The 21155-nt window shown below is 37.0% G+C and overlaps 1 protein-coding gene across 2 annotated transcripts in view; it reads right to left on the bottom strand.

The window, feature by feature from the left end:
- Window positions 1-20634, bottom strand: part of rbm33a (RNA binding motif protein 33a) — a 35418-nt gene extending 14784 nt beyond the window's left edge. For both annotated transcript variants that reach the window (XM_032551695.1, XM_032551696.1), the window contains exons 1-12: window positions 20459-20634; window positions 16708-16783; window positions 15332-15380; window positions 14842-14915; window positions 13498-13786; window positions 11647-11778; window positions 10438-10606; window positions 10110-10339; window positions 8034-8346; window positions 6663-6724; window positions 2595-2724; window positions 1846-2216 (exon numbers count right to left, since the gene is read on the bottom strand). In XM_032551695.1, coding sequence (XP_032407586.1) covers window positions 1846-2216; window positions 2595-2724; window positions 6663-6724; window positions 8034-8346; window positions 10110-10339; window positions 10438-10606; window positions 11647-11778; window positions 13498-13786; window positions 14842-14915; window positions 15332-15380; window positions 16708-16783; window positions 20459-20477 — 1914 coding nt within the window. In that variant the 5' untranslated portion in view covers window positions 20478-20634. The remainder of the gene's footprint in view (window positions 1-1845; window positions 2217-2594; window positions 2725-6662; window positions 6725-8033; window positions 8347-10109; window positions 10340-10437; window positions 10607-11646; window positions 11779-13497; window positions 13787-14841; window positions 14916-15331; window positions 15381-16707; window positions 16784-20458) is intronic.
- Between the last annotated feature and the right edge of the window lie 521 nt (window positions 20635-21155).

Here is a 21155-nt window from a genome sequence, read left to right as displayed (position 1 = left end):
AAATCATCTTGAATTACTTTTCTATAAAATGTTTACTCTGTAATAGACTGCAAACTTGTGAAATTGTGTTCAACTGATATCATGTCCTCCGCATGGAATACCCCAAGGTTCTATTATGGAGCCTTTTACATTTTTCTGTACATCCTCTGCCTCCCAGGAAACGTGATCAAGGAGCAAAACATGTTTTTGGCCTTTTGATGCCCATGGCACCTACTTGTACCTCTCTCTGAAGTCTTCAGATTCCCTATAACTGCTCCTCTTCTATCTAAGTAAAATAACCTAATGGATGAAAAATTCTGTTTGCAAAGTTGGCAAAACTGAAATTTAGTATTTTTGGTCCACCAACTCAGATACCAACTTTGAGGCTCTTAATTTTCTATTCAGGTTTTATGCTGAGGTCTAACTTATTTGTGTGTGTATACAAGAGAAAAAAATTATAAGATTATCCATATTCATTTTAAAGGACACATTGCTAAATGATTGGAGTACTTAGTTTTGATTGATTTTTCAACTATTGACTAGCTGATTACAAACAGAGCAGATCAAAATTAATGCTATCATCGCCAAAGGGACTATTTGATTTGGACCCAGAAAAGTCCAAATATGATTGACATAAATACAAAAACAACAAAATGCTTGATAAAAATAGAATACAAACATACAAGACTATGACACTCTCTATTTTGGCCAATCAGTTAAAATTATGAATAAGGTTATCCCTAAAAGGGACAGAAGAACATTTTGCAAGTCTAGTCCTGTAGAGTTGGGGAAGCTCTACGAGACTTAGTCCTATAGTTTTGCTGCACATATTTACTACGCTGTTTAGTTTGGGCTTCTGCTTTAGAGTGAGAGACTCAAATCACTAAATAAAAGTAAAGCTTAAGCTGACTGAATTAAAAAGCAGTTTATCATTTTCAGAAATACTCTCAATGTCCAATAAAACTATAAAGCCCTTAGTATAGACTGTTTCTGTTTAGCAGCTGTAAATCATATTACAAAGTTATCTGTAATCTATAATCTTAACAGCTTTCAAGGATAAAAACTGGAGGGCAAAGTGGAGACGTTTTTCTACACTTTTCTTTGGTTTTTGAGAAATTCATCTTCAGAAATGACACCAATAAAATCCTACAGAGTCATGATCAAAATCCTTGTCAGTAAGCTAAGACACCTTTGTAGAGTCATATGGAAACTTTTTGCCTTTAATTAATAACTGGAACATTGATCAATACATTTCATATATCTTTGCTTGATGATTTTGATTATGGCCATTGGCAAAATTTTATATTTATTGCTTGTTTCATAACTGGCTACTCTGTCATGCTTTTATTGTGTAAAGCACTTTGAACTGGATTGTTACTGAAATGTGCTAGACAAATAAACTTGACTTAAAACTTAAATTTGAGGATATATATAAAGGTCCTCTCAGCAAGACCACACATATATTACTGACCTATTTATTTGTATCCACCATCAAAAACAGACAAACTTGGAAGACGAGGCTAAAATCTTACCTTTGTATATTTCATAGCCTACGTATTATCCCACTTGTAATTTCATTCTGCAAGTGTCTATTTTATATGCTACTTATTGGTGACTGATGTAAACTTAACTTTAATTGTTGCGTATCTTATTTGTTGTTGGATTTCAAATATGATACGATAAGGATTCCCTCACTAGGGGGAGCTCTAGTCTATTTCTCTTGACAAAATGCATTGGCTCTTGCTAAGTGAGACTGTTTGATAATAACTTCAAGTTTATGGGAACATAAAAACTACTCAGAACACTTAATAGAAATTTCAAGCAGAATGAGAGCATAAACAAGATAAAGAAATGTCTACCACTTACTCTTCGTTGTACCTGCAACCCAAACTGAACTGGTGGAGGGGGGAACATGTTGCCCTGCTGGCCGAATGGCTGCCGAGGGCTCATGAAAGGCCGGGGCTGGTTTGGGGGACCACCTTGTTGATTCAGGTTCGCCATCCCCTGGTGGCCTTGGTGGGGAGGGAGATTGGGTCTCGGGGGTTCTCTCTGGAACAGTCCTAACGGGCCCTGGCCTGGCTGGTTGAAGGGCGCTCCGGGAGGGCCGAAACCCATGTGGGCCTGGCCGGGCAGCTGCTGCTGGTGGTGGTGGAGGTTGTTGCCGCTGTTCATCAAAGAGCCAGGCCCCGGGTGATCAAACATGCGCTGACCTGGAAACCGTGATGAATCTCCACACTCTGTGGACACACAGGGTAGACAAAACAACAACAGCTCAGTTTAGTTTGTTTTCTCTCAAAGAAGAAATTTCAGATTTCTTTGCAGCATGAAAAACAACATCAGACAACTCTATCAGGGTGAAGGGGGAAACAAGAATATAGGTTATCAATTTTACATTAACGATGGGTATGAAAAATCATAAATATGTATGTTTAAAGCCATTTCCAAGGTTCATTCACATGTATATACATACATGCATTTAACATGAGATCTGCTAATACAGCAGCACCAGAGAGCTGGCAGCATACCCTCTAGGTATAGTGCTAGAGGTGATGAAGAGAGCTCAATATGCTCTGAAAGCTTCCTAACACTCATCAAGGCTAGACGTTGAGACTAACCTCCTATAAAGAGAGGCTCCCTGTCCTGAGGGCCCTGAGGTGGCTGGTTCCTTAAGGGCTCCATGTGATGAGGCAGTCGCTGGGGTGGACCAAAATTACTCGGCATGTGCTGCTGGAAGTCTCCCAGGCCCTAGGAAGAAAACCCCACACAACTCATGAATCATTTCACCAATCTGGAAACTCAATAATCAAAAAAACCACTCTAACTAATAAAGGGAATTTGTGGAGAATTAGACTGGGCAGGGAGAGTGAGAGTAATTGAAGTGCTGGGGTCTTTAAACAGATGTAAACATCAATATGCATGCCAATACCAAAAGAACCCTTCAGCATGAATTCCTGAGCAAACCTGCATTAATATTTCTTGGGGCTTTATTGATATAAATGAAGAGCCAGTGTCTAATAAGGAAAGGGTGTTTCGGGGGGGAATAGGTGGCCTCATCTTTGTTTCAACCACTTCGTCTGGTCGACAGCTTTCTACTCTAAACCCAATCAATTTAACCAAGAAAACCAGATAACTATTTAATCCCTCCTTGGAATTTGAATCCCCCCTCATAACTGTCTCCTTTATTCTTTAAACATCCATCTCTGTTGAAAAATTAACCTCCTATTCAACACGTGACACTTCCACAAATGGGCTGCTTGCCTCCTCTGAGCCTATTGTAAATTACTTAAGATGCTATCAAGGCCTAATCCATCTTTATTCCACTGCTCTATGGAGGTATTTAGAGAGAAGAGGTGTTAAAAAGCAAGGCCAGAGTCCCCAAAACTTGCTTAACATAAAGTTAATCAAAGGGGCTTATGAAGACAGGGGATCACAATGGGGGCACAATCATACTATTCTAAAAGGTCAGACAGACAGGTCTGCACAATGAGGACTCCGGTGTCCATATAATACCTCTCAAATACCACAGCTCATCCTCTCACTTCTAATCCTTGATAAAACAGTGTCTGGAAAGCCCAATATTTGAGTGAAGCTGGTGAAGCTCCAAGCTAACAAGGTGTAATATAGGCAAATATATTAGAGGAGGCCAAATGTTAAAGCACCCAATTCATAATGAACATCTGATTTTAACAAGATGGTTTTTTAAGAGAATTTATATGGATTTCTTAGAGTGAACAATAAAGTTAATTGATTTTTGAAATATTTGAATTCTATGGCAATACATATGCACACGTTTTCCCCTTTCTACTTTAAATTTGTACCTGTAAACTACCAGTAGTTCGAAAAAATAAATTTTTCATAGCCACTGACTAACTTTTGATTATTGGTTTGTTTCTTGTTATAGCCAAGAATTTCAATGAATCATGGCTACAAAATGTTAATGCAAAAATGCTCAAATGTCATATGTAATTTAATTGTATGTTATCATCTGAAAGCTTTGTCTTACATTTAATTTCCATTCATTTTAATTCCGATCCATTTTTGGGCCAATCGTCTGTTAAAAAAGGAATGATGCAATTCATTGGAGTCATATAATCAAATATTTGCAGCAGAATGTAGCAAATCACTTTAAATTGGTACAACAAGTACTGCAATGAACTAACAATTCAGATGAAATAAAAATTGGGGAAAACAAGACAACAGATGGACAGGATGGATGGATCTTCATTTTTTTGTTTTCCCAAACAGAGAAACTGCATATTTACAGTAAATCTGTAAGAACTGTGAACTAATCCTATCCATATATTGAGGTCTGTGCTCATCTCAAGCTCGGGCGATGTCAAAAAGGCTCTGAAATTGACACTTTTTGTGCTCACACAGACAGAATAAAGGTTTCATAAATGTCACACTACAGTTAATCTCTGAGTCCTAGTCCAGGCAGATTTAGATTTAAAATAATTTTCTTTCAACCAAAAAGGTTGTTGATATGAAAACAACAAAAGAGTGTCAATTAAGAAGGAAAAAAATGCCTTCATTTGCATTTTGGTATGCTGAAAATGTGATATAATTTTTCAGTAAGCAAAGAAAAAGCTTTTCCTGGCAATACAGCAATCAAACTATCATTATAAGTGCTGAGCAGCTTTTTGCACCTTTGGTGATAAACTCCAAAACTCCAAAGGCTTTCAGACTTAGGCGCATCTTAAAATTGGGGTGGGGGGACATGTGACTCATGTCACATGCCACCTGTAAATGGCAATTATAGGGGATATGATGGCATTTTTGAAAGCAGGGTTGATTAAGATGGGAGAAATTAAAAGTACAACTGATACCAGTTTGATCCCAATGACTACATACTATGTGTAGGACACTGATTCCAAAACTCCACAGAACCTCGCAATAGAAAAAAGTTTCAACTGTCCTTTTAAAATTTCACAAATAGTCTCAACCTGACATTCTACAGTTCACAGTTCTACCATTATTATTAGAAGCAGTGTTGCACAGAAGTCCTGTTAACTTTTGTAGATGCAGACTGTATTTCAAACAGTAACTAACAAACAGCAGGGTAGCAAGAAGATGAACTGGCTAGCTTTGTTTTCTGGCTCGGCACAGACGCTGTTGTGACATTAATTCTTTTTCACACACCTCATTAGCAACTCCTTAACAGCCATCAGCATCAGTAGACATCACCAAGAGACGACTGTCCATAGATGGAAGTAAGCCAAGCTTCCCTATCCAGCAGATTACAGCAAATAACTATCAAATAAATAGCATCTAATTTTTTTTTTTTACAAAATGTTCTTTCAAGCATTTATTTTTTTTCCTCCATATGTTGATTTTTAAAATAAATTAATCATTTTATTGAATAATTTAAAAAAATCATCATAAGTTGGAGTTTAGAGGCTAAAAGATGTGTAGAAACAAATATTCCTAAGAAGGGCTTTAATTGGAGTTAAGATTAATATTTCAAAACCTGTCTCCACCTCCAAAAATTTAATGCATTAATACTGGAGGCTATGACCCCCCATTAGTCCAGCCTTTAAACAATTAAATTTGATGGGATGATAATGTATGATAATCACGCGTAATCACATGTCTACTGATAAATGGAGAGTTGCCTGCTGGTGTGTCACCTGCATTTCAAATCATGTCCTTGGCAACGGTAGCCTAAATGTGATTGACAGCTAGGGAATCCAATATCGTGCTGTTTATCTCTCAACTTGTCTGAATTCTCTTCCCAATACATCTTCTGCTTTCTGATAAGAGCCCAAACTGTTTTTTTTTAGCAAGTCTCCTGTCAACATCCAACATGATGTTAGACATATGGGAACAGGAGCAGCATCATACTGACACAGAAGGTTGAGAAAGAGGTAAATAAAAATACAGCTTTTCATTAAGAGCGTCTCCAGAGAAACAGCCAGGCTCATTTGTACATCCAACATGAAGGCAATTGGATATAGTCATTTTCTGATTGCTAATTTGCATAAATCCATATAAAATGCAATTTCCAGAAATATGTCAGTCAGCAGCAGCACCACCTGATGCCTGGGCATCATTATCTAAAAGGATAGTGCAACTTAGGGCACTTCGGCTCACTTTATGGAAAGCAGGCTTCCTCAATGCAATTATGACTTGAAAGATATTTCTGTCGCCTTTTGGGAGGGCTTCTTTGTGACTCAAATGGGAGACCCTTTCTTCCAGAAAAATCACTAATCTCAGATACATTTGTATGTCAAATGTAAGAATATAAGATGGAGGGTGGGGGGAAGCCTCAGTCCACCACCATGTTTCACTAGCTCAGATATCATTGAGAGAACGTTTCTGCGTCTTTAGGACACAAACTTGCAGAGACTGAATTTTTACCAGGGGTATATCCCATATTCACAATACCCTTATGTGCCAAGCTGGCTTGTCTGAGCTCCACACCATCCATGAAGAGCTGTTAAGTAATTCCCGTCACAGCAGAGCCCTGCCTCCAAAAGTCTTCAGCCTGGAGCTCCTATCATGCGTTTCCAGTCGTACACCCAGGCTCGTATCGCTGTTTACGGATTTGCTTTAACAGTATTTGGTCAGTGCAGACGGTCTAATTGAAGTAATGATATTTCCTCTAACATAAAGGGACATCGACCGTGTGTGGCAAGTGAAAGAAAGTGAAGCAAATGGAAGGTGGAGGAGCAGCTGCTACTCACAGGAAACCTCTGAGGACCCACAGCAGGTCTGGACTGGCTCTGAGCAGGAGGCATCAAGGGCACTGCAATGAGAAGAGAGGGGCAGAAACAGGGAGCAAAAGGTGGGGGAGGGGTGGAAAACAAGGAAAATGAGAGGCAGTAGGCAGAGAGGGGAATGATTGCAGAGAGGAGGAGATATCTCTATACTAAGGACTCTTAGGCATAAATGTTACATTTGCACATATTTTTACGTTGATAGGTATGGAGCAGGGAGCTCAAGGCAATATTAATATAAGAACAATTTACAAAAAAGTAGAGAAGGCATTTGCAGTTTTATAACATTTGGCATCAAATAATTCAATAAATTCAATTTTGATGCAACTACGTTTCTAATAACAAAAAAGAATTCAGAGACAGTATATTAACAACTCATTCAGAGCTTTTCCACTTAATTGTGTAAATAAATACTACATATGCAAAAATGAATGAAACAATGGACAGTAACATCGATCATATGTCATTCTGTCATTAAGGGTTCTTTCAATATTTCATTTAAATCTTCTGTATACTTAAGACTCAGTTTTCAAGATTTTTTAAATAGTTTTTGGATTTTTAATTTTAAAAAATTCAACATCTGGAAATTAACATCCTAAATCTTGACTGATTTATCACACACTAAACACTTTGAACCCCAGTTTGTGATCTCTGATACATTTTTTATATTTGCAAAACTTAAAAGAAATGAATGAGTTAGGAACCACCATTCCAGAGCAAAACCCCATGGTGTAGCGATGGACTTGAGACTCAGTATACTTTCATCCGAACCGCTCCACAGTAGCTCTTGCTCAATGCTCAGGGTCTTTGTCCTGCTAGGAGTTGATTACACTCCAGTCTCAAGTCTTTTGGAACCTCTAACAGGCTTTCTTCCAGGATTGTTCCACATTTTGCTTCAGCCATCTTCCCACTGACTCTGACCAGCTTCCCTATTCCTCATGACGACAGGCGTCCCCACAGCATTATTCTGCTATTACCATGTTTCAAGATGGAGATACTGCATTAGAGATTACATGAAATATTGATTTTCTGCCACACAAAGTGTGGCCAATAGTGGCCCAATAGTTTAATTTCTGTCTCATCTCACTAAAATGCATTTTGTTTACAGTTTTTCCCCAGATAGCTTGTGACAAAATGCAAACATGGCTTACTACAGGCTTTATTCTTGATACTCCTAGGAATCGGGATATATGGAGTGCAGGATTACTAAAATAATTCATAATAATGTACCTCCTTGTTTTTTTTTCCTCTCACCAATAAAAAAAATAACAACTCAAGTAATTAAATATAAGACAACACATGTCAAAATAAAAAGTCATTACTGACAGGATAACCTACTTTGTACAGAGGTCTGTGCAGGTCCTCTGAAGTGGGGGTTAATGTGGATGTTTTTGGGTTGAGTGGGCTGTTGCTGGTGATGCTGAGGGAAACTAGGCGGTGGGGAACTCATCATTCGAGGTGGGGGTTGTTCCAGCTGGGGTCGTAGCGGTGGGGAGCGATGAGCCAGGTGAGAGTGGAGCAGCGGCTGAAGAGCCTGCTGGGGAATGGGGCGTCCGTGCTCCTGGAAGGGAAGTGGTCCTCTTGGACGCGAAGGGTGGTGCTGATGGGACTGCAGATGCTGCTGATGCGGGGAAGGCATTCGAGAGGACGGCTGTTAATTGGAAAATGTAAGAAAACGAGACAAGCTGTCAAAACACAGGTCTTCCCATTAAGAATGACACCATTTCATTTGCAACATGAGGTGTAACTGTTAAACAGAATCTTAATTTAAGGAGTATTTATATATTAGTGGACACGTTCAAAGTGAGCTACAGTGAACATGATTCACAAACATAAACATCTGTACCTGCAAAAAATATACTAACCAACTGATAAATGCTGGGGGGATCAAACGGTAAAGCTCAGTGGTGTTTCAAATTGATCTTTGATAATTGGTCAAGCAAACAAATAAACATGCCACTGACCACATTAGTCAAATGGTAAAAACCTGACAATTACAGTATGCCACAAAAAGCACGACCTCATTAACTCCAGACAACAAACTGTTTGTGGTGTTGGCATGTCATCCATGTGCCATTAATTTTTCATTCCCTGTGTTGGTGTTGTGTTTGGAATTTTACAGCTTATTATCATTAATTAATATAACCTAAAAAAATGCAGTGCTGGAGTTTAAATGCAGCCTTGAGAACTAGTTTAACCTTAGGGGTTCTCTTTAGCTCAGTTTGTTTTGTTACCTGTAGCCTTGAGCTAAAGTTTGAAGAACCGCCACAGATCTATACAGCTTTTGTTTAAAAATTTATTTAAAAGATATTCATTTCAGTTTGGCTTATGTGTACTACTTACAGAAGGCATCATTGCAGCATATTAAGCAGAAAAAGCTTTTTTTTTACAAGAAAAAGCCTGATATCAACAGTTCAGATTGTTCTTTTAGTTTCTATATCACCCTGAATATGTACAAGAGAAAAATCAGGTGAGTTATTTATAGAAAATAGAACTCTTGGAGAAGCTATTTTCCACAAGTAGCCACTAATAAGTGAAACTAAAATTAGAAAAACATCAAACTGGAGATATGCTCTGACGATTAGAAACTGTTCATATATTTGATGTATGTTGTCGTTGGAAAGACAGACTTCAAAACAAGATCTATCAAATAAAAATATTGTAGCATGGCGCGTCGAGGACAAAGTCAAATAAAAACATTGTGTGAGGAGTCGTGGGCAGAGTCAAATGAGTTTTTTCATGCTTTTCTGTTGAAGTATAAACATTACTTAGTGTCAAAGTTTGTTTTGGTGTTATTGCAACATGGTACAACCATGTCTTTGGTTGTGCCCACATATCATGTTGGTATATATAAAATTTGGTTTATCGGAAAACAAACAAAAAAATCATGTCTTGTTACATTACCACTAAAGTATCAATGTTATTATTCAAAATAGTGTATACTTTCTCAGTACATCAATACAGATTTACACCCTGATAATTTGGAGATTAGAGTTGTCAAAACAGAAAATATTTGACATTATTTAAATGTATTAAACCTGCATTTGTGCTAAACAGATTTTACAAAAAAATTGTCACAAATGTCACAAGTTGATAGCATAAAAAGGAAATAATGCACACTTTATCCAGGTAATATAAAATGACCATAAAAGAGGCTTGTACTTGCAGATCAAAGTGCAAAAATGTGCTTTCTAAAAAAAACTGACGGAGGATTGAACTGAAAAGAATACGCCAAGCTGTTCATTTTGAAAACCATGTATTATTTCCAATCCACTTGAAAACTATACCCTGACTTTGTTTTGGTCTGTCACAATAAATTTGTATATAATATGTAAATTATTGTAAGGGAGAGACACTTTCAAACAATCCAAATGGACCCAAATGGAATTTGGGCAGATAAGTTCACCAGTTTACCTGTATGCTCATGTTTCCCATCAGGGGCAGCATTTGGTCATGCATTTTTCTTCTTTGTCCTCCTCTAAAATCTGCCATTCCAAAGCCAGAGAAACCTCCTCTTCCTCTGCCTCCTCGCCCCCCTCCTCCCATTCCTGCTCCTCTGCCTCGGCCTCCGTGACGGTTTTGTCTCTTCTGCCGTTCCTGCACCTCAAACTCCATCAAGTCTTTCTTGGCCTTGTCTGAAAGCTCTGGAGACACGTAGAAACATAATATTCATGCCTTCCTCTTTCAGGGAGAAAAGTATAAATTATCCACAAAAATAATCAAGAAAACAGAAAAAGCATACCTAGAGTTTCAGGGATGTGCCTTTTTTTACTGCCAGAATCCGCGAGGCGCACAACAGCGCCATCCTTCCTCTCAGATTTAAACCGTATTCTGCCAGATTCTGCGCCTTCTTCGTCCTCTTCATCAGACTCCTCCTGTGTTTCGTCCTCAAGAAGAGTCTTATTCCCACCCTGAAGACAGTGCCCAACATTAAAATCATAAGTACTATGGCAGTGTGTGGTGTAGAGGTAGAGCAGCTGCAGCTGTCCAGGATTCGATTCCTGAATCTGGAACTTATGCTGCATTGTCTTCCCCCCAAATCCCTCTACTGCTGCAAATAAAAGCCACTAATACTAAAAAAAAATAAACACACACACAAGTAAATCACTTAAAATGTTCCAGCTACAATTACAGTAATTCATGCCAGAGTTACTATTCTTTGAGCCATCCAAGTTTTTTAGTGTAAATAAATGTTATCTTAAAAATTATAACAACTTTTACAGAAGAGAGTTGCATTTGTCAGAAACAGGTCGATTTCATAGCAGAGATCTTTAACTTGAAGCTCTGGGGCCTTAAGAGGCTGTCTAAGCCTGACAAAGAGTATACTGAGAAAACATTAGCTAAAAATAATATAAAGACATCCACAGATGAACCAGTCAACTGACTGATTGATAATACAAAGGTCAAATACTAAAAATTGTTTGTTTTTTCCATAAAATGCATAACTTCAAGAAACGTACAGTGTTTTTGGTCTATAAAAACATCAACTAGCAGTCTTGAGCACCATCAAAACAAAGAAAGGTTAAGGAAATGTTTTGCTTCAATGATGGGTGCAATATCTCTTTTGACTTTCCACAACAGAATGACACCAATATTACTGGTAAAACAGAACAAATGTTAAAAAAAGATTAAGTTGTAGTATCAAAAATACCATTAAGAACATTATATATAAACAAAATTTAAAAATGTTGATATATTTCTTATTCCTAGGGTCAAGTCAGTTTTATTTTGCAGGAGTGTGGGCAAAAAACGTAGATTAGAAAAGTTGCTCATTTCTGACTTTTCCCTTTTGATTATTTTCTTTTATCTCTAATGGGTACAATACATTTTTTTTTATATAAATTTGTTAAAAAGAAATTATAACAAAATTGAGAAAAGTCATACAAATGAGAAGTATGTGTTATGTAGTTTTACATTTAATCACAAATCAAAGCACTCAGTCCAGACCCACCTCCTCTGTCTCATAGACTGGAAGTTCCTCTGTAGTGTCGTCTTCTTGCTGCTCTTCTCCTCTCCCCTCCTCAGCATCTTCCTCCTGAGTTGTTTCTGCTTCATTGCCATTGGATCTTTGAAATTCCTCATTCTTAAAGGTAAATACACAAAATAAGTGTCAGTTCTCTGATATTTACCAACAATGTACTACTGTATTTTAGAAATTCTTGGTCTAAAAAATCGTATCCTATTCCTGTTAGAAAGTAAAATAGCAAGAATAATCTCGACAAATGAATAGAAGCAAAATAGGTGAGTGAATTAAGAAAAATACAGGTTTGTTGAATTAATGTAGGATTTGCATTTTAGATATATACATTTTTTACATCAACAAAGACAAAAAACAAAAGAGAACGGAGACCAAAATGTTATGGTGAGGATTTGGAAGGCACCAGGGAGCCCCACCCCTTTCCAAAGGCAAATTACCATAACAGTGGGAGCAAGGCTTCATTACTATTCCTGACAGCATTTGAAATTCAATGAGATGTAAATGTTTGACATGATATACAGAAATGCAGGCACAGATAAAAACACTCCTCCCTGCTTCAGTGATGGTGAAAATATCATTGACTGACTCCTCACAAATCACTGTTATTGGCTGAACTGTAAGTTCACGACTGCGTAGCGAAGGAAGCAAAACATTCCAGGATGACAAATCAGTTTTTCTCTCTTTTTATCTTCATAACTGTTTCATTCGGCTTCTGATTCGTTGCAATTTATTATTATAAATTCAAAATAAACAAGTCTGCTGCAGAGGCAAAAATCTACAAGTCATTCACTTACTAACAGAGCTAGTAAAGCGATTCAGAGTAACAAGCATTAGCTGGTAAATAAGGTCAGATTGCAGGTCACACAACAGTGTTTCTCTGTTGTACCCCATTAACCTCCCAACTGGAAAGCACATAAATGCAAAACATAAAAACAAACTTGCATAGAAGCAAACAAATGGAGTGACTCTCCCAAGAGAGGAGAACATCTTAATCATTTAAACCAGTCCACATAATCCTCAATGAAACCAGGGTGAGCAAAGAGTCAAGGTCAACCAGGTTAGTGACCCTGTAAACAGTAAATACGCATCTATACCCACACATCCCCCTAGATTGGAAAGAGACAGCCACTTTGGCTAAGAAGGTCGACATCTTATCTTTGTTTTGAAAGGGGAGATGGGCTAATATATCTCTGTCAGGTGCCAAACACAATCACAACACGGTAAATGGAGCATAACAGACATTTGCACATGGATCTGGCCTTATCTTTGATCCTCTTAGTCTGGCTAAAGAGGAAAGGGAAACGAATAAAAGAGAAACTAACATCAATCATTAGAAAACTGTATGGAGTGTCCTTAGGAAGGTCAATAATCTTTTCACCTGTGTGAGACTTTATCAGATCCAGTGTAAAAGCCAGAAAGGGGGGGGAGCCTCCCACATTAACCTCTGGCGATTGGCAGCACATCTCCCCAACACAAAGAGGCTTCTCGCTGCTCTAAAGATACACGGCCCAAGGTCACAATGGCAGTGTGATTTGAAGGCGACAGCGGCCAAACAAGCCGTCAAGTAAACTTTGTCAGCAAGATGGAGAAATTTGCTGGCAGGAGGCGATAATGATTTTAATCGTCCTCTGCCCAAAACACGCCAACAGATGTCTCCGTCTCCTGAATAGATTTTTTTTCATCCTGACTTCTCCTAAGACGAGACATTATCTCTGGGACACAATAGAGGGGGGGAGAAAATGTGAGTGGGAGAACATGTGGGTGTGATTGTGTGCGTGCATGCAAACCTTTACACAGCAGCAACAAGCAAATGTGAAAACTCACTTGAAATTCACCGTCTAATGGCTCGTTGATGTCGATGTCTAGCACCTCATACTGGTAGCCATCGTCACCCTCAGCTGGCTCTCCGGCGTAATCAATTTGGTTCTCAGACATCTCTGTGTTGTCCTCCTGGTTGTAGGATTCTGCATACGCATCTTCCTCTTGGCGGAACTCCTCCTCCTCTTCGCAGCCCTCTGCACCCAGATTCACGACATCATCTGTGTAGTCTGCTTCCCGCAAGTTGCCCTGCTGGTTATAGGAAGCTCCCATGCTGTATGTAGCACGTTGACCACTGAGAGAGAAAACAACATTGTGATAGTTAATCACCTCAACAAAAGCTAAATTATTAAACGTGACAAAATGATTATTGAAATAATCATCAACTAATTTTGTGATAGAGTAATAGTTAGTTGCAGTATACAGGCTCAGTAAAAAGTCATTTGCTGAAAGAACAACTGATGTTAAGACAAGCAGAAAAGGTTGAGATTTTCATATGTTGTTAGAATTATTATTTTTAGCTTCCTTTGACACAGATAGTCGAGCGTACTCCAAAGGATTGCTGTTAATGTATTTCAGGTCATAAAATGTTTACTTTCTTATTTAAAAAAGAAATTGAACTATTTGTTTATTTGCCTCTTCTAGTGCATTTCCAGTATTTTTTAAAAAGCTTAAGTGTTTAAATGAAAAATCAGCAGAATGTGACCATTTTTTATCCAAATAATAATCTGAATAATCAATTAATCATAAGAATAAGTGATTTACATTTCTCTTCTTGAAATTTGCCCTTCACGTCAATGCAGGCTGCTAATCAGCTGAACGTTTTGCAAAGTGTGGAAAACATCATCATACTGTAAAGTAATTGCCAAAGCCCTGAATATTATTTTGAACTTTTGCTGTTTTAAGCACCTTTGTCTAGCTAATTTTAAATATAAAATAATACTTTTTAAAGAAGACACAAACTGGTGAATATTTAATATTGGCTATTAAATAATCCAATATTTAATTTTAGTAAAGGGTTTAAAAAAAACATTACTCAGAGCTACAGTCATGACTGAAAAGGTAATAAGGGTGGCATCGTATATATCTTTGAAGAAATCTGCTTTTTCTACCTATATTTTGCTCTTTATTGAAGTACAAAATGTGAAATAAATTGAAGAAATTAACTATATAAAAATGCTTTCACTATCTTGAGGGAAATCAGCTGCTTTAATTAGTTGCTACATTGACAAAAATGCCAATTAGATGAATAAAAGAGGCAGGGCTAAAGTGTCAGAGAAACAGAAGCAAACACTGACGCTAAATCTGAGCTACAAAATAATCTGGAAACATTATTTTATGGAAATGTACCTCATGTTCAGGTCGTCATCGTCACTTTGAAGAAGGTCATCATTTAGCTCTTCATCTGACATTTCTGAAGGATTCTAAAACAAAGTTAAAAAACATCATTCTAATGTGACATTTTCAGCCCAGGTTAAAATTGTACTGCCTATGCCTCTTTTAGGAGTGTGTGTGTTTGTTAAAGGCGTGGGGGCAGGTCACCTCCAACCCCTGAGGATGCTTTATTCCCATGTGGTGAAGGCAATCTGGGCAGGTCAACACTGGCCTTTTTTGTCCACTACATTTCCTCCTGTTTCACATCAACAGTTCCCCCTGCAGAGGAGCCACCTGCTACATGTCCAATCCTCACAACTATTCTCAAGGGTTTCAACAGTAATATTGCCTAATGTTTTGGGCGTCATATTCCTGTCGTAAGCACAAAATCCGCTTCAAACTCAATTGTTTTGCTGCTGCAAAATAAAACAACAACCGAATCCCAAACATTTTTGTTTACGCTTACCTTTTTAGCAGACAGCCAGTCTTCCTCCAACAAATCCTCTTCCAAATCACTGGACAATAGAAAATTAGAGCAGTGTCAAATAAACAAACAAATAGATGGATAATGCAGATAGAATTAACCCTGCCTTGTTTTTTTACTACAGAGCACTAGTCATTTTTTAGTATCTTGAAGATTCAAGTCATCTTGCAGCCCCAGACGTTACTACATGAGGATAGCAGTGTAAAAACAATTGCCCTTAAACCAGTGGTTCCCAAAGATTTTCTTCTGGGCCCCCCCAGTGGTTCCCAAAGATTTTCTGGTGCCCCCTATGGATTACATTAAAATCCCCCCCCCCAAAAAAAAAAATCAACTGGGCACACACATCATTCAACCAGACATAAACCTATACACATATTTTGTTTTGAAACTCCACTGAAGTTTATTTCACACTTCAGGTTGCAACACAACACACTACAAACCATCTTTACAGTGAAACAATTTTGTGTAACAGTTTTTTTCTTTTTTTTTCCATTCATCAATACTGCTTCCCGCGCCCCCACCTCCCCCCCAGGAGGTGCGCCCCAAACTTTGGGAACCACTGCCTTAAACAATTTCTATGTTTGAAGGATACATAAACAATGACTTGACAGTTAGCTTAAAGGTGAAAATTTTAAGAGACAGTTTTTACTGTTCCTAAAACCATATTGTCACTCTGGTTGTCAATCTGCAAGATTATATTTTGTTCATAAAAAAATACAATGTTTTACAGGACCTTTTACATGACCCTTACAGGAAATTGAGCCTTTTTACTCTATTGAGCTATTAGCAATGACATAATAGCTTTATTTTTATAAATTAGCATTGGACGACATATCTTTTTAATATTGTTAAGCATTCGCCTCAAAAAATGTATAAATTCGCCATCTGCACAGATCTTTAATGTTTCATAACTATACATATAACAGGTATGTATATTTTGAGGCGTTCTAACATACTTTTAACATTAACTTCTTAGATTAAAAGCACACTTTTAAGTTTCTGTTTGACTAAACAATAAGAGCAATGCTGTATGTAGCTGTGCCTTGGTAAATGCAGTAAACAAGCTCTAGCGTCACCATAGCAGAAGGATTGTTTACATCTATGAATCGTAATCACTGGAGTCCCTCTACTAAACACAGGGCACTGCTGCAGAAAAATCAGTTGCTATAAAGCAGGAATGGTAGATAAATAACATTTAACAGCAAGTACAGCAACACAAAACAAGTTTTATTGTTTGAAGGCTCATATTGCAGCACATTTCATTGGTAATATTCAAAGTCTCATATAATTTAAGACTGTTTTGGCTCCCAACAAAGTCACAGGTATGAAAGGAAGATCATTTTGATATGAGGTTTTACCTCTCCAGAGCATCTTCACCTCTTCTTCTGCGGGAACGCTCAGCACCAGGTTTGTCATACTCATCAAAGTCAAAGTCTGCAACAGAGAAACAGTTTCTCTTATAAATATACTACCAATTGCTGTTCTACAGTAAAACATAATCATCTTTAATACCAGTTTAAATATTTAATTGTTTTTGGATAACAATAGTATTTTCTCATTTATTAATTCAAGAGAGCTACTTTAGTATCAAGGAACAATAAGGGACAAGATTTTATGTGAAAGCTTCAATTAATAAATTAACAAATCAGTAACAGCTCATAAAATACATAATCTGCAAACAATCTTGTATAGATATAAAATTACTAGCAATGAATTAAAAAAAATACAGTTACATGATTATTGTCAAGCAGGACATCTTAAGATATTGTCTATTAATACTCAATATCTAAGAATAGCAGAGTTCAGCAACTCCAATCTTTGTCAACACTAACACTGATAATATCATCTTGGCAGCATGTCTGATAAGGAAAACTTCAAGAAACAATCTAACTTTTGATGTTAACTTAAGATTTACAAACATGGCCCTAAAAACTAAACCGCTGGAGACACAAGGCATAACGAAGAGCTACAAAGTTGAGTGCCAGATATTAGAAATCCAAAGCAAGATTGGCCATTTTTTCTTCACAGCAACTGGTCCATGAGGATTTTTGTGCTATGTGATGAAATTTCTACCCTGTGAATAACATTTACAAGTGTAGAAGTGCTCTTTGCTAATGTGTTTTTAGCTACTTAATACCAAACTTTAATTAGCTTACACTTCTGTGTATGAGCACCCTTGAAGCAGCTTTTAATATATGCCCCAAAGACATTTAGAAGAGAGAGGAAAGAGAAATGAGACAGAAAACTTAAAAAAAAATAGGTTAATGAGATGGGGACAAGTTTTACCACAGAATTTCAGCACGTATCCTAAATGTACTTTAAGTTTAACTTTTTAGGTTAGTTCAAGACTTTATTTAATTCTGTCTGTCTGAATCATGAAAAGTTGCTCACTGATGTTGATGGAGAATACTTTTTAGGTTCAACCATGAAGTTTTTAAAACGGCAACTATGCCAAGCAGTCACATGACTTAGCATTGGAGAATTGGTACATCAGCATTACAGACATACCAATGCTATAGCAAACACATATCAACCTGAAAACATTTTGTTTTTGATTAGGTGTGCAGCACATACATTTTTCAATTTGTAACATAAACATCTAAAGAAAATTAGAAAACAACACACAAAATAGGTCAGAATACTGCAAGTAGCATAACTTAAAAATGTATTAATACTGTGCATATGGGATCACTTAAAATAATAATTAAAACAAAATGTTCAGGAATGTTGAATTCTTAGACACTGACCCAGCATATTAAGGAGAACCACATCAAGTAACCCCCAAAATCATATTTTTGAGGTAAATATCATTACACTAAATATATATAGATCAACTTCAACTATGTATTATTTCAGCAATTTTATTTTAAGTGCATTTTCAGATGCATAGAAATCTCTTTAGTGAGTGAATGATTTATTCCAGCTGAAAGTTGTCAGGGTTTATACGTTAAAATACACCCTGCAAAGCTACAAACCTCAATGAATAAGAAGAACACAGACTATGTTATGTCAGACTAGAACCTTATTTAAAAACTCATATCTAAAATGTAGAATGGGAACACCAACAACTGGGTGCACCCTTAATACATGCATAGAGATTTCCAGGTTTATAAATATATTCAGAATCTGAATACATATAAATTTTTTAAATAGCATCTATATAAGATTCCTTCCCTACATGATTTGAGTTCTTGTTCTAGAAGCATAGTGCAATTTGAAAAACGCAAATTAAAATAAAATAGAATAAACATGACCTTTTTTAGTCATTCATTCACTATATAGGCAGGACCGACAGAAGTATAACCTTTCCAAATTCTGAGACTATTCTCTAGTATTTACTGATGTTTCAGAATGTGTTCTTGCATTATTATGCCATTATCATTATTTTACTTGAAAATGTTCTCAAAACGACAATATTATTATTTATCACAATAACTTCTGAGACAATTTATCATCAAGCAAAAGTTGTTATTGTGACAAGCCTTTTTATTAATGTCTCCAAGATAAGATTTTTATATACATTTCCTCTGCATTTGGTAGGATTGCATTTGAACTGACTTCTCACAATGGTTTGCTGGAGTTGTGGTCTATTCCTCCTGACAGAACTGCTGGAACTGAGTAACATTTGTAGACCAAACCACTTACACACACCTTTTCAAATCTGCCCTCAACTTCTCTATAGGCTAGAGATCAGGACTTTGTGATGGCTATGCCAAAGAATTGACTTTGTTGTCCTTAAGGAACTTTTTTAGCAATTTGGCTGTATGCTTCAGGTTACTGTATATTTGGAAGATCAATCTGCAAAAGAGTTTTAACTTCCTGACTGATGTCTTTAGATGTTGCTTCAATACTTTCACATGACATTATTTCCTAATGCAGAGTGCACCAGTTCCTCCTTGAAGCAAAACAACCCCATTCTTTGCAGATGGATTGGTGTTCCTAGGCTTACAAGCATCCAATTTTATCATACAAGTGTAACATGGTCCTTACAACCAAACAGTTCCACTTTAGAATCATCAGGCCACAGGGCATGTCTCCAAAATAAAGTTGTTTGTCCCTGTGTTCATTTGCAAACTGAAATCTGACATTTTATGTTTCTTTCCTAGAATTTCAAAAAAGAAAGGTGTTAAAATACATCCAGGGGCCGGCCTCCATTTATCTCAGCTGTGTCAATTAACCTGCCAGAATTTTCCAAAACCATGAAATCAACATCTGGGCTTTTCCTCTTTATTTAAAGATACATTAATCATTCTGTATATAAACTTATGATCTTGAAGACATTAATAAGACACATTCTCTCTGTCATTATTGTGACGTTTACCAAAAAGAAAAAAATATTTATTCTTTTACGCTGAACTAAACCACAACACTAAAATAGAGGTACTTACCAAAACAAACACAAACAGTAATGATATGGAAATAGTAATGGAAACAACACTGCGCATTCCTTGCATAAAGTAAAATTTCACCACTTGGTAAGTTTTTTTGCTTATATGGTTTTTAAACGTCAAGCTTAATACATAATTTAACTAATTCATTCGTTTATTTAAAAATACTGTATAATCTGTCTGCAATTATTAATGCAACTAAACGCGCACAGTAATGTTATTTTGGGTGAGCTCAAAACTACCCTCGTCTTAAGAAGCTTCGAAGCTTCTGATGGCCTCGATAATCTAATACCAAGTAAACACAACACGCCTCGAGTAAAAACACTCCGTAAATAACAGTAATATAAATGTAAAACCACTAAACATCACGTTACTTTGGGGTTATACCAGCCATTCTAACGTTGACAGATTTTTCTTGCAAGTTGTGCACCAATTTATAAGCTAGCTTGCGTGCTAGCTTACGTGTAATTGTTTCGTTCTTATAGCATCAACGTGATTGAAGTAGTTTATTAAATTGATTATTATCACGTCTACAAAATTAGCTGTGCTATGTTGTTATTGGCGCTGTAAACATTTTTGGTGTTTTACATTCCGTCGCTGGCCTACAACACGGCCTACAACCTTGGCTGCAGCCTCCTTAGAAGCTGCCATTAGCATTAGCTAGCCATGTTAGCTTACAGCTAACTTAGCATTTTTAGGTCAAGAAAAAGAAAATACTTACCCTGCGCGTCGGCTGCCATTGTGCAAAGCCCAACCGCTTAAGGTTTACGGAAGCAGTGGGTGCATTTAATACTCAGAACGTCAACATTATGATAGTTAAAAAACGGAGTAGTGTGAAATAGCGTCTATACAGTAGCAGTCTCTCCCCACGACGACGGTACAAACATGGCAGAGAGGTTTGCGGCGATGATGAAATGGGGGTGGAGAGACAAGCAGGTCTTTCGATCTTTTTTGCTGCATAGACCCATTGGGTGCACGTCTAACGGTAACAAGAACACATTTCACTATTGCATTAGGACAGATGCACAATGTATTTTTAATTCACTACTATTAAAGCCTATATGTGTAAACTGCTTAGAATGACCAAGGAACTCAGAGGCGTTACAATATGAATATATTGGGTGCTCAAACCCCCCTGGTGTTTGTTTATTTATTTAGATGAATATTTTTAATATTTGTCAGAAGAATTCATACTTCTTGAGCTTATCAAGACTTATAATGCTTACTGGGATATTAACTAATATCCCAAATTCAGTGGTCAAACAGTGAATTGAAGGGAGATGACACAAGGTTTTCAACATTTTCTGCCAATAGAGGTCTGAAACATGTGGTGTGCATATTTATTCAGCCACCTTTATTAAAGGACTATAAGATTAAAAGTTTTAATCTTATACTCCTAAATGAAATCCAGTACAGCT

Source organism: Xiphophorus hellerii, chromosome 21 (genome assembly GCF_003331165.1).
Source record: "Xiphophorus hellerii strain 12219 chromosome 21, Xiphophorus_hellerii-4.1, whole genome shotgun sequence".
Classification (NCBI taxonomy): domain Eukaryota; kingdom Metazoa; phylum Chordata; class Actinopteri; order Cyprinodontiformes; family Poeciliidae; genus Xiphophorus; species Xiphophorus hellerii.
The sequence above is the reverse complement of the archived record's forward strand: the minus strand, read 5'-3'. Positions and strand labels throughout refer to the sequence as shown.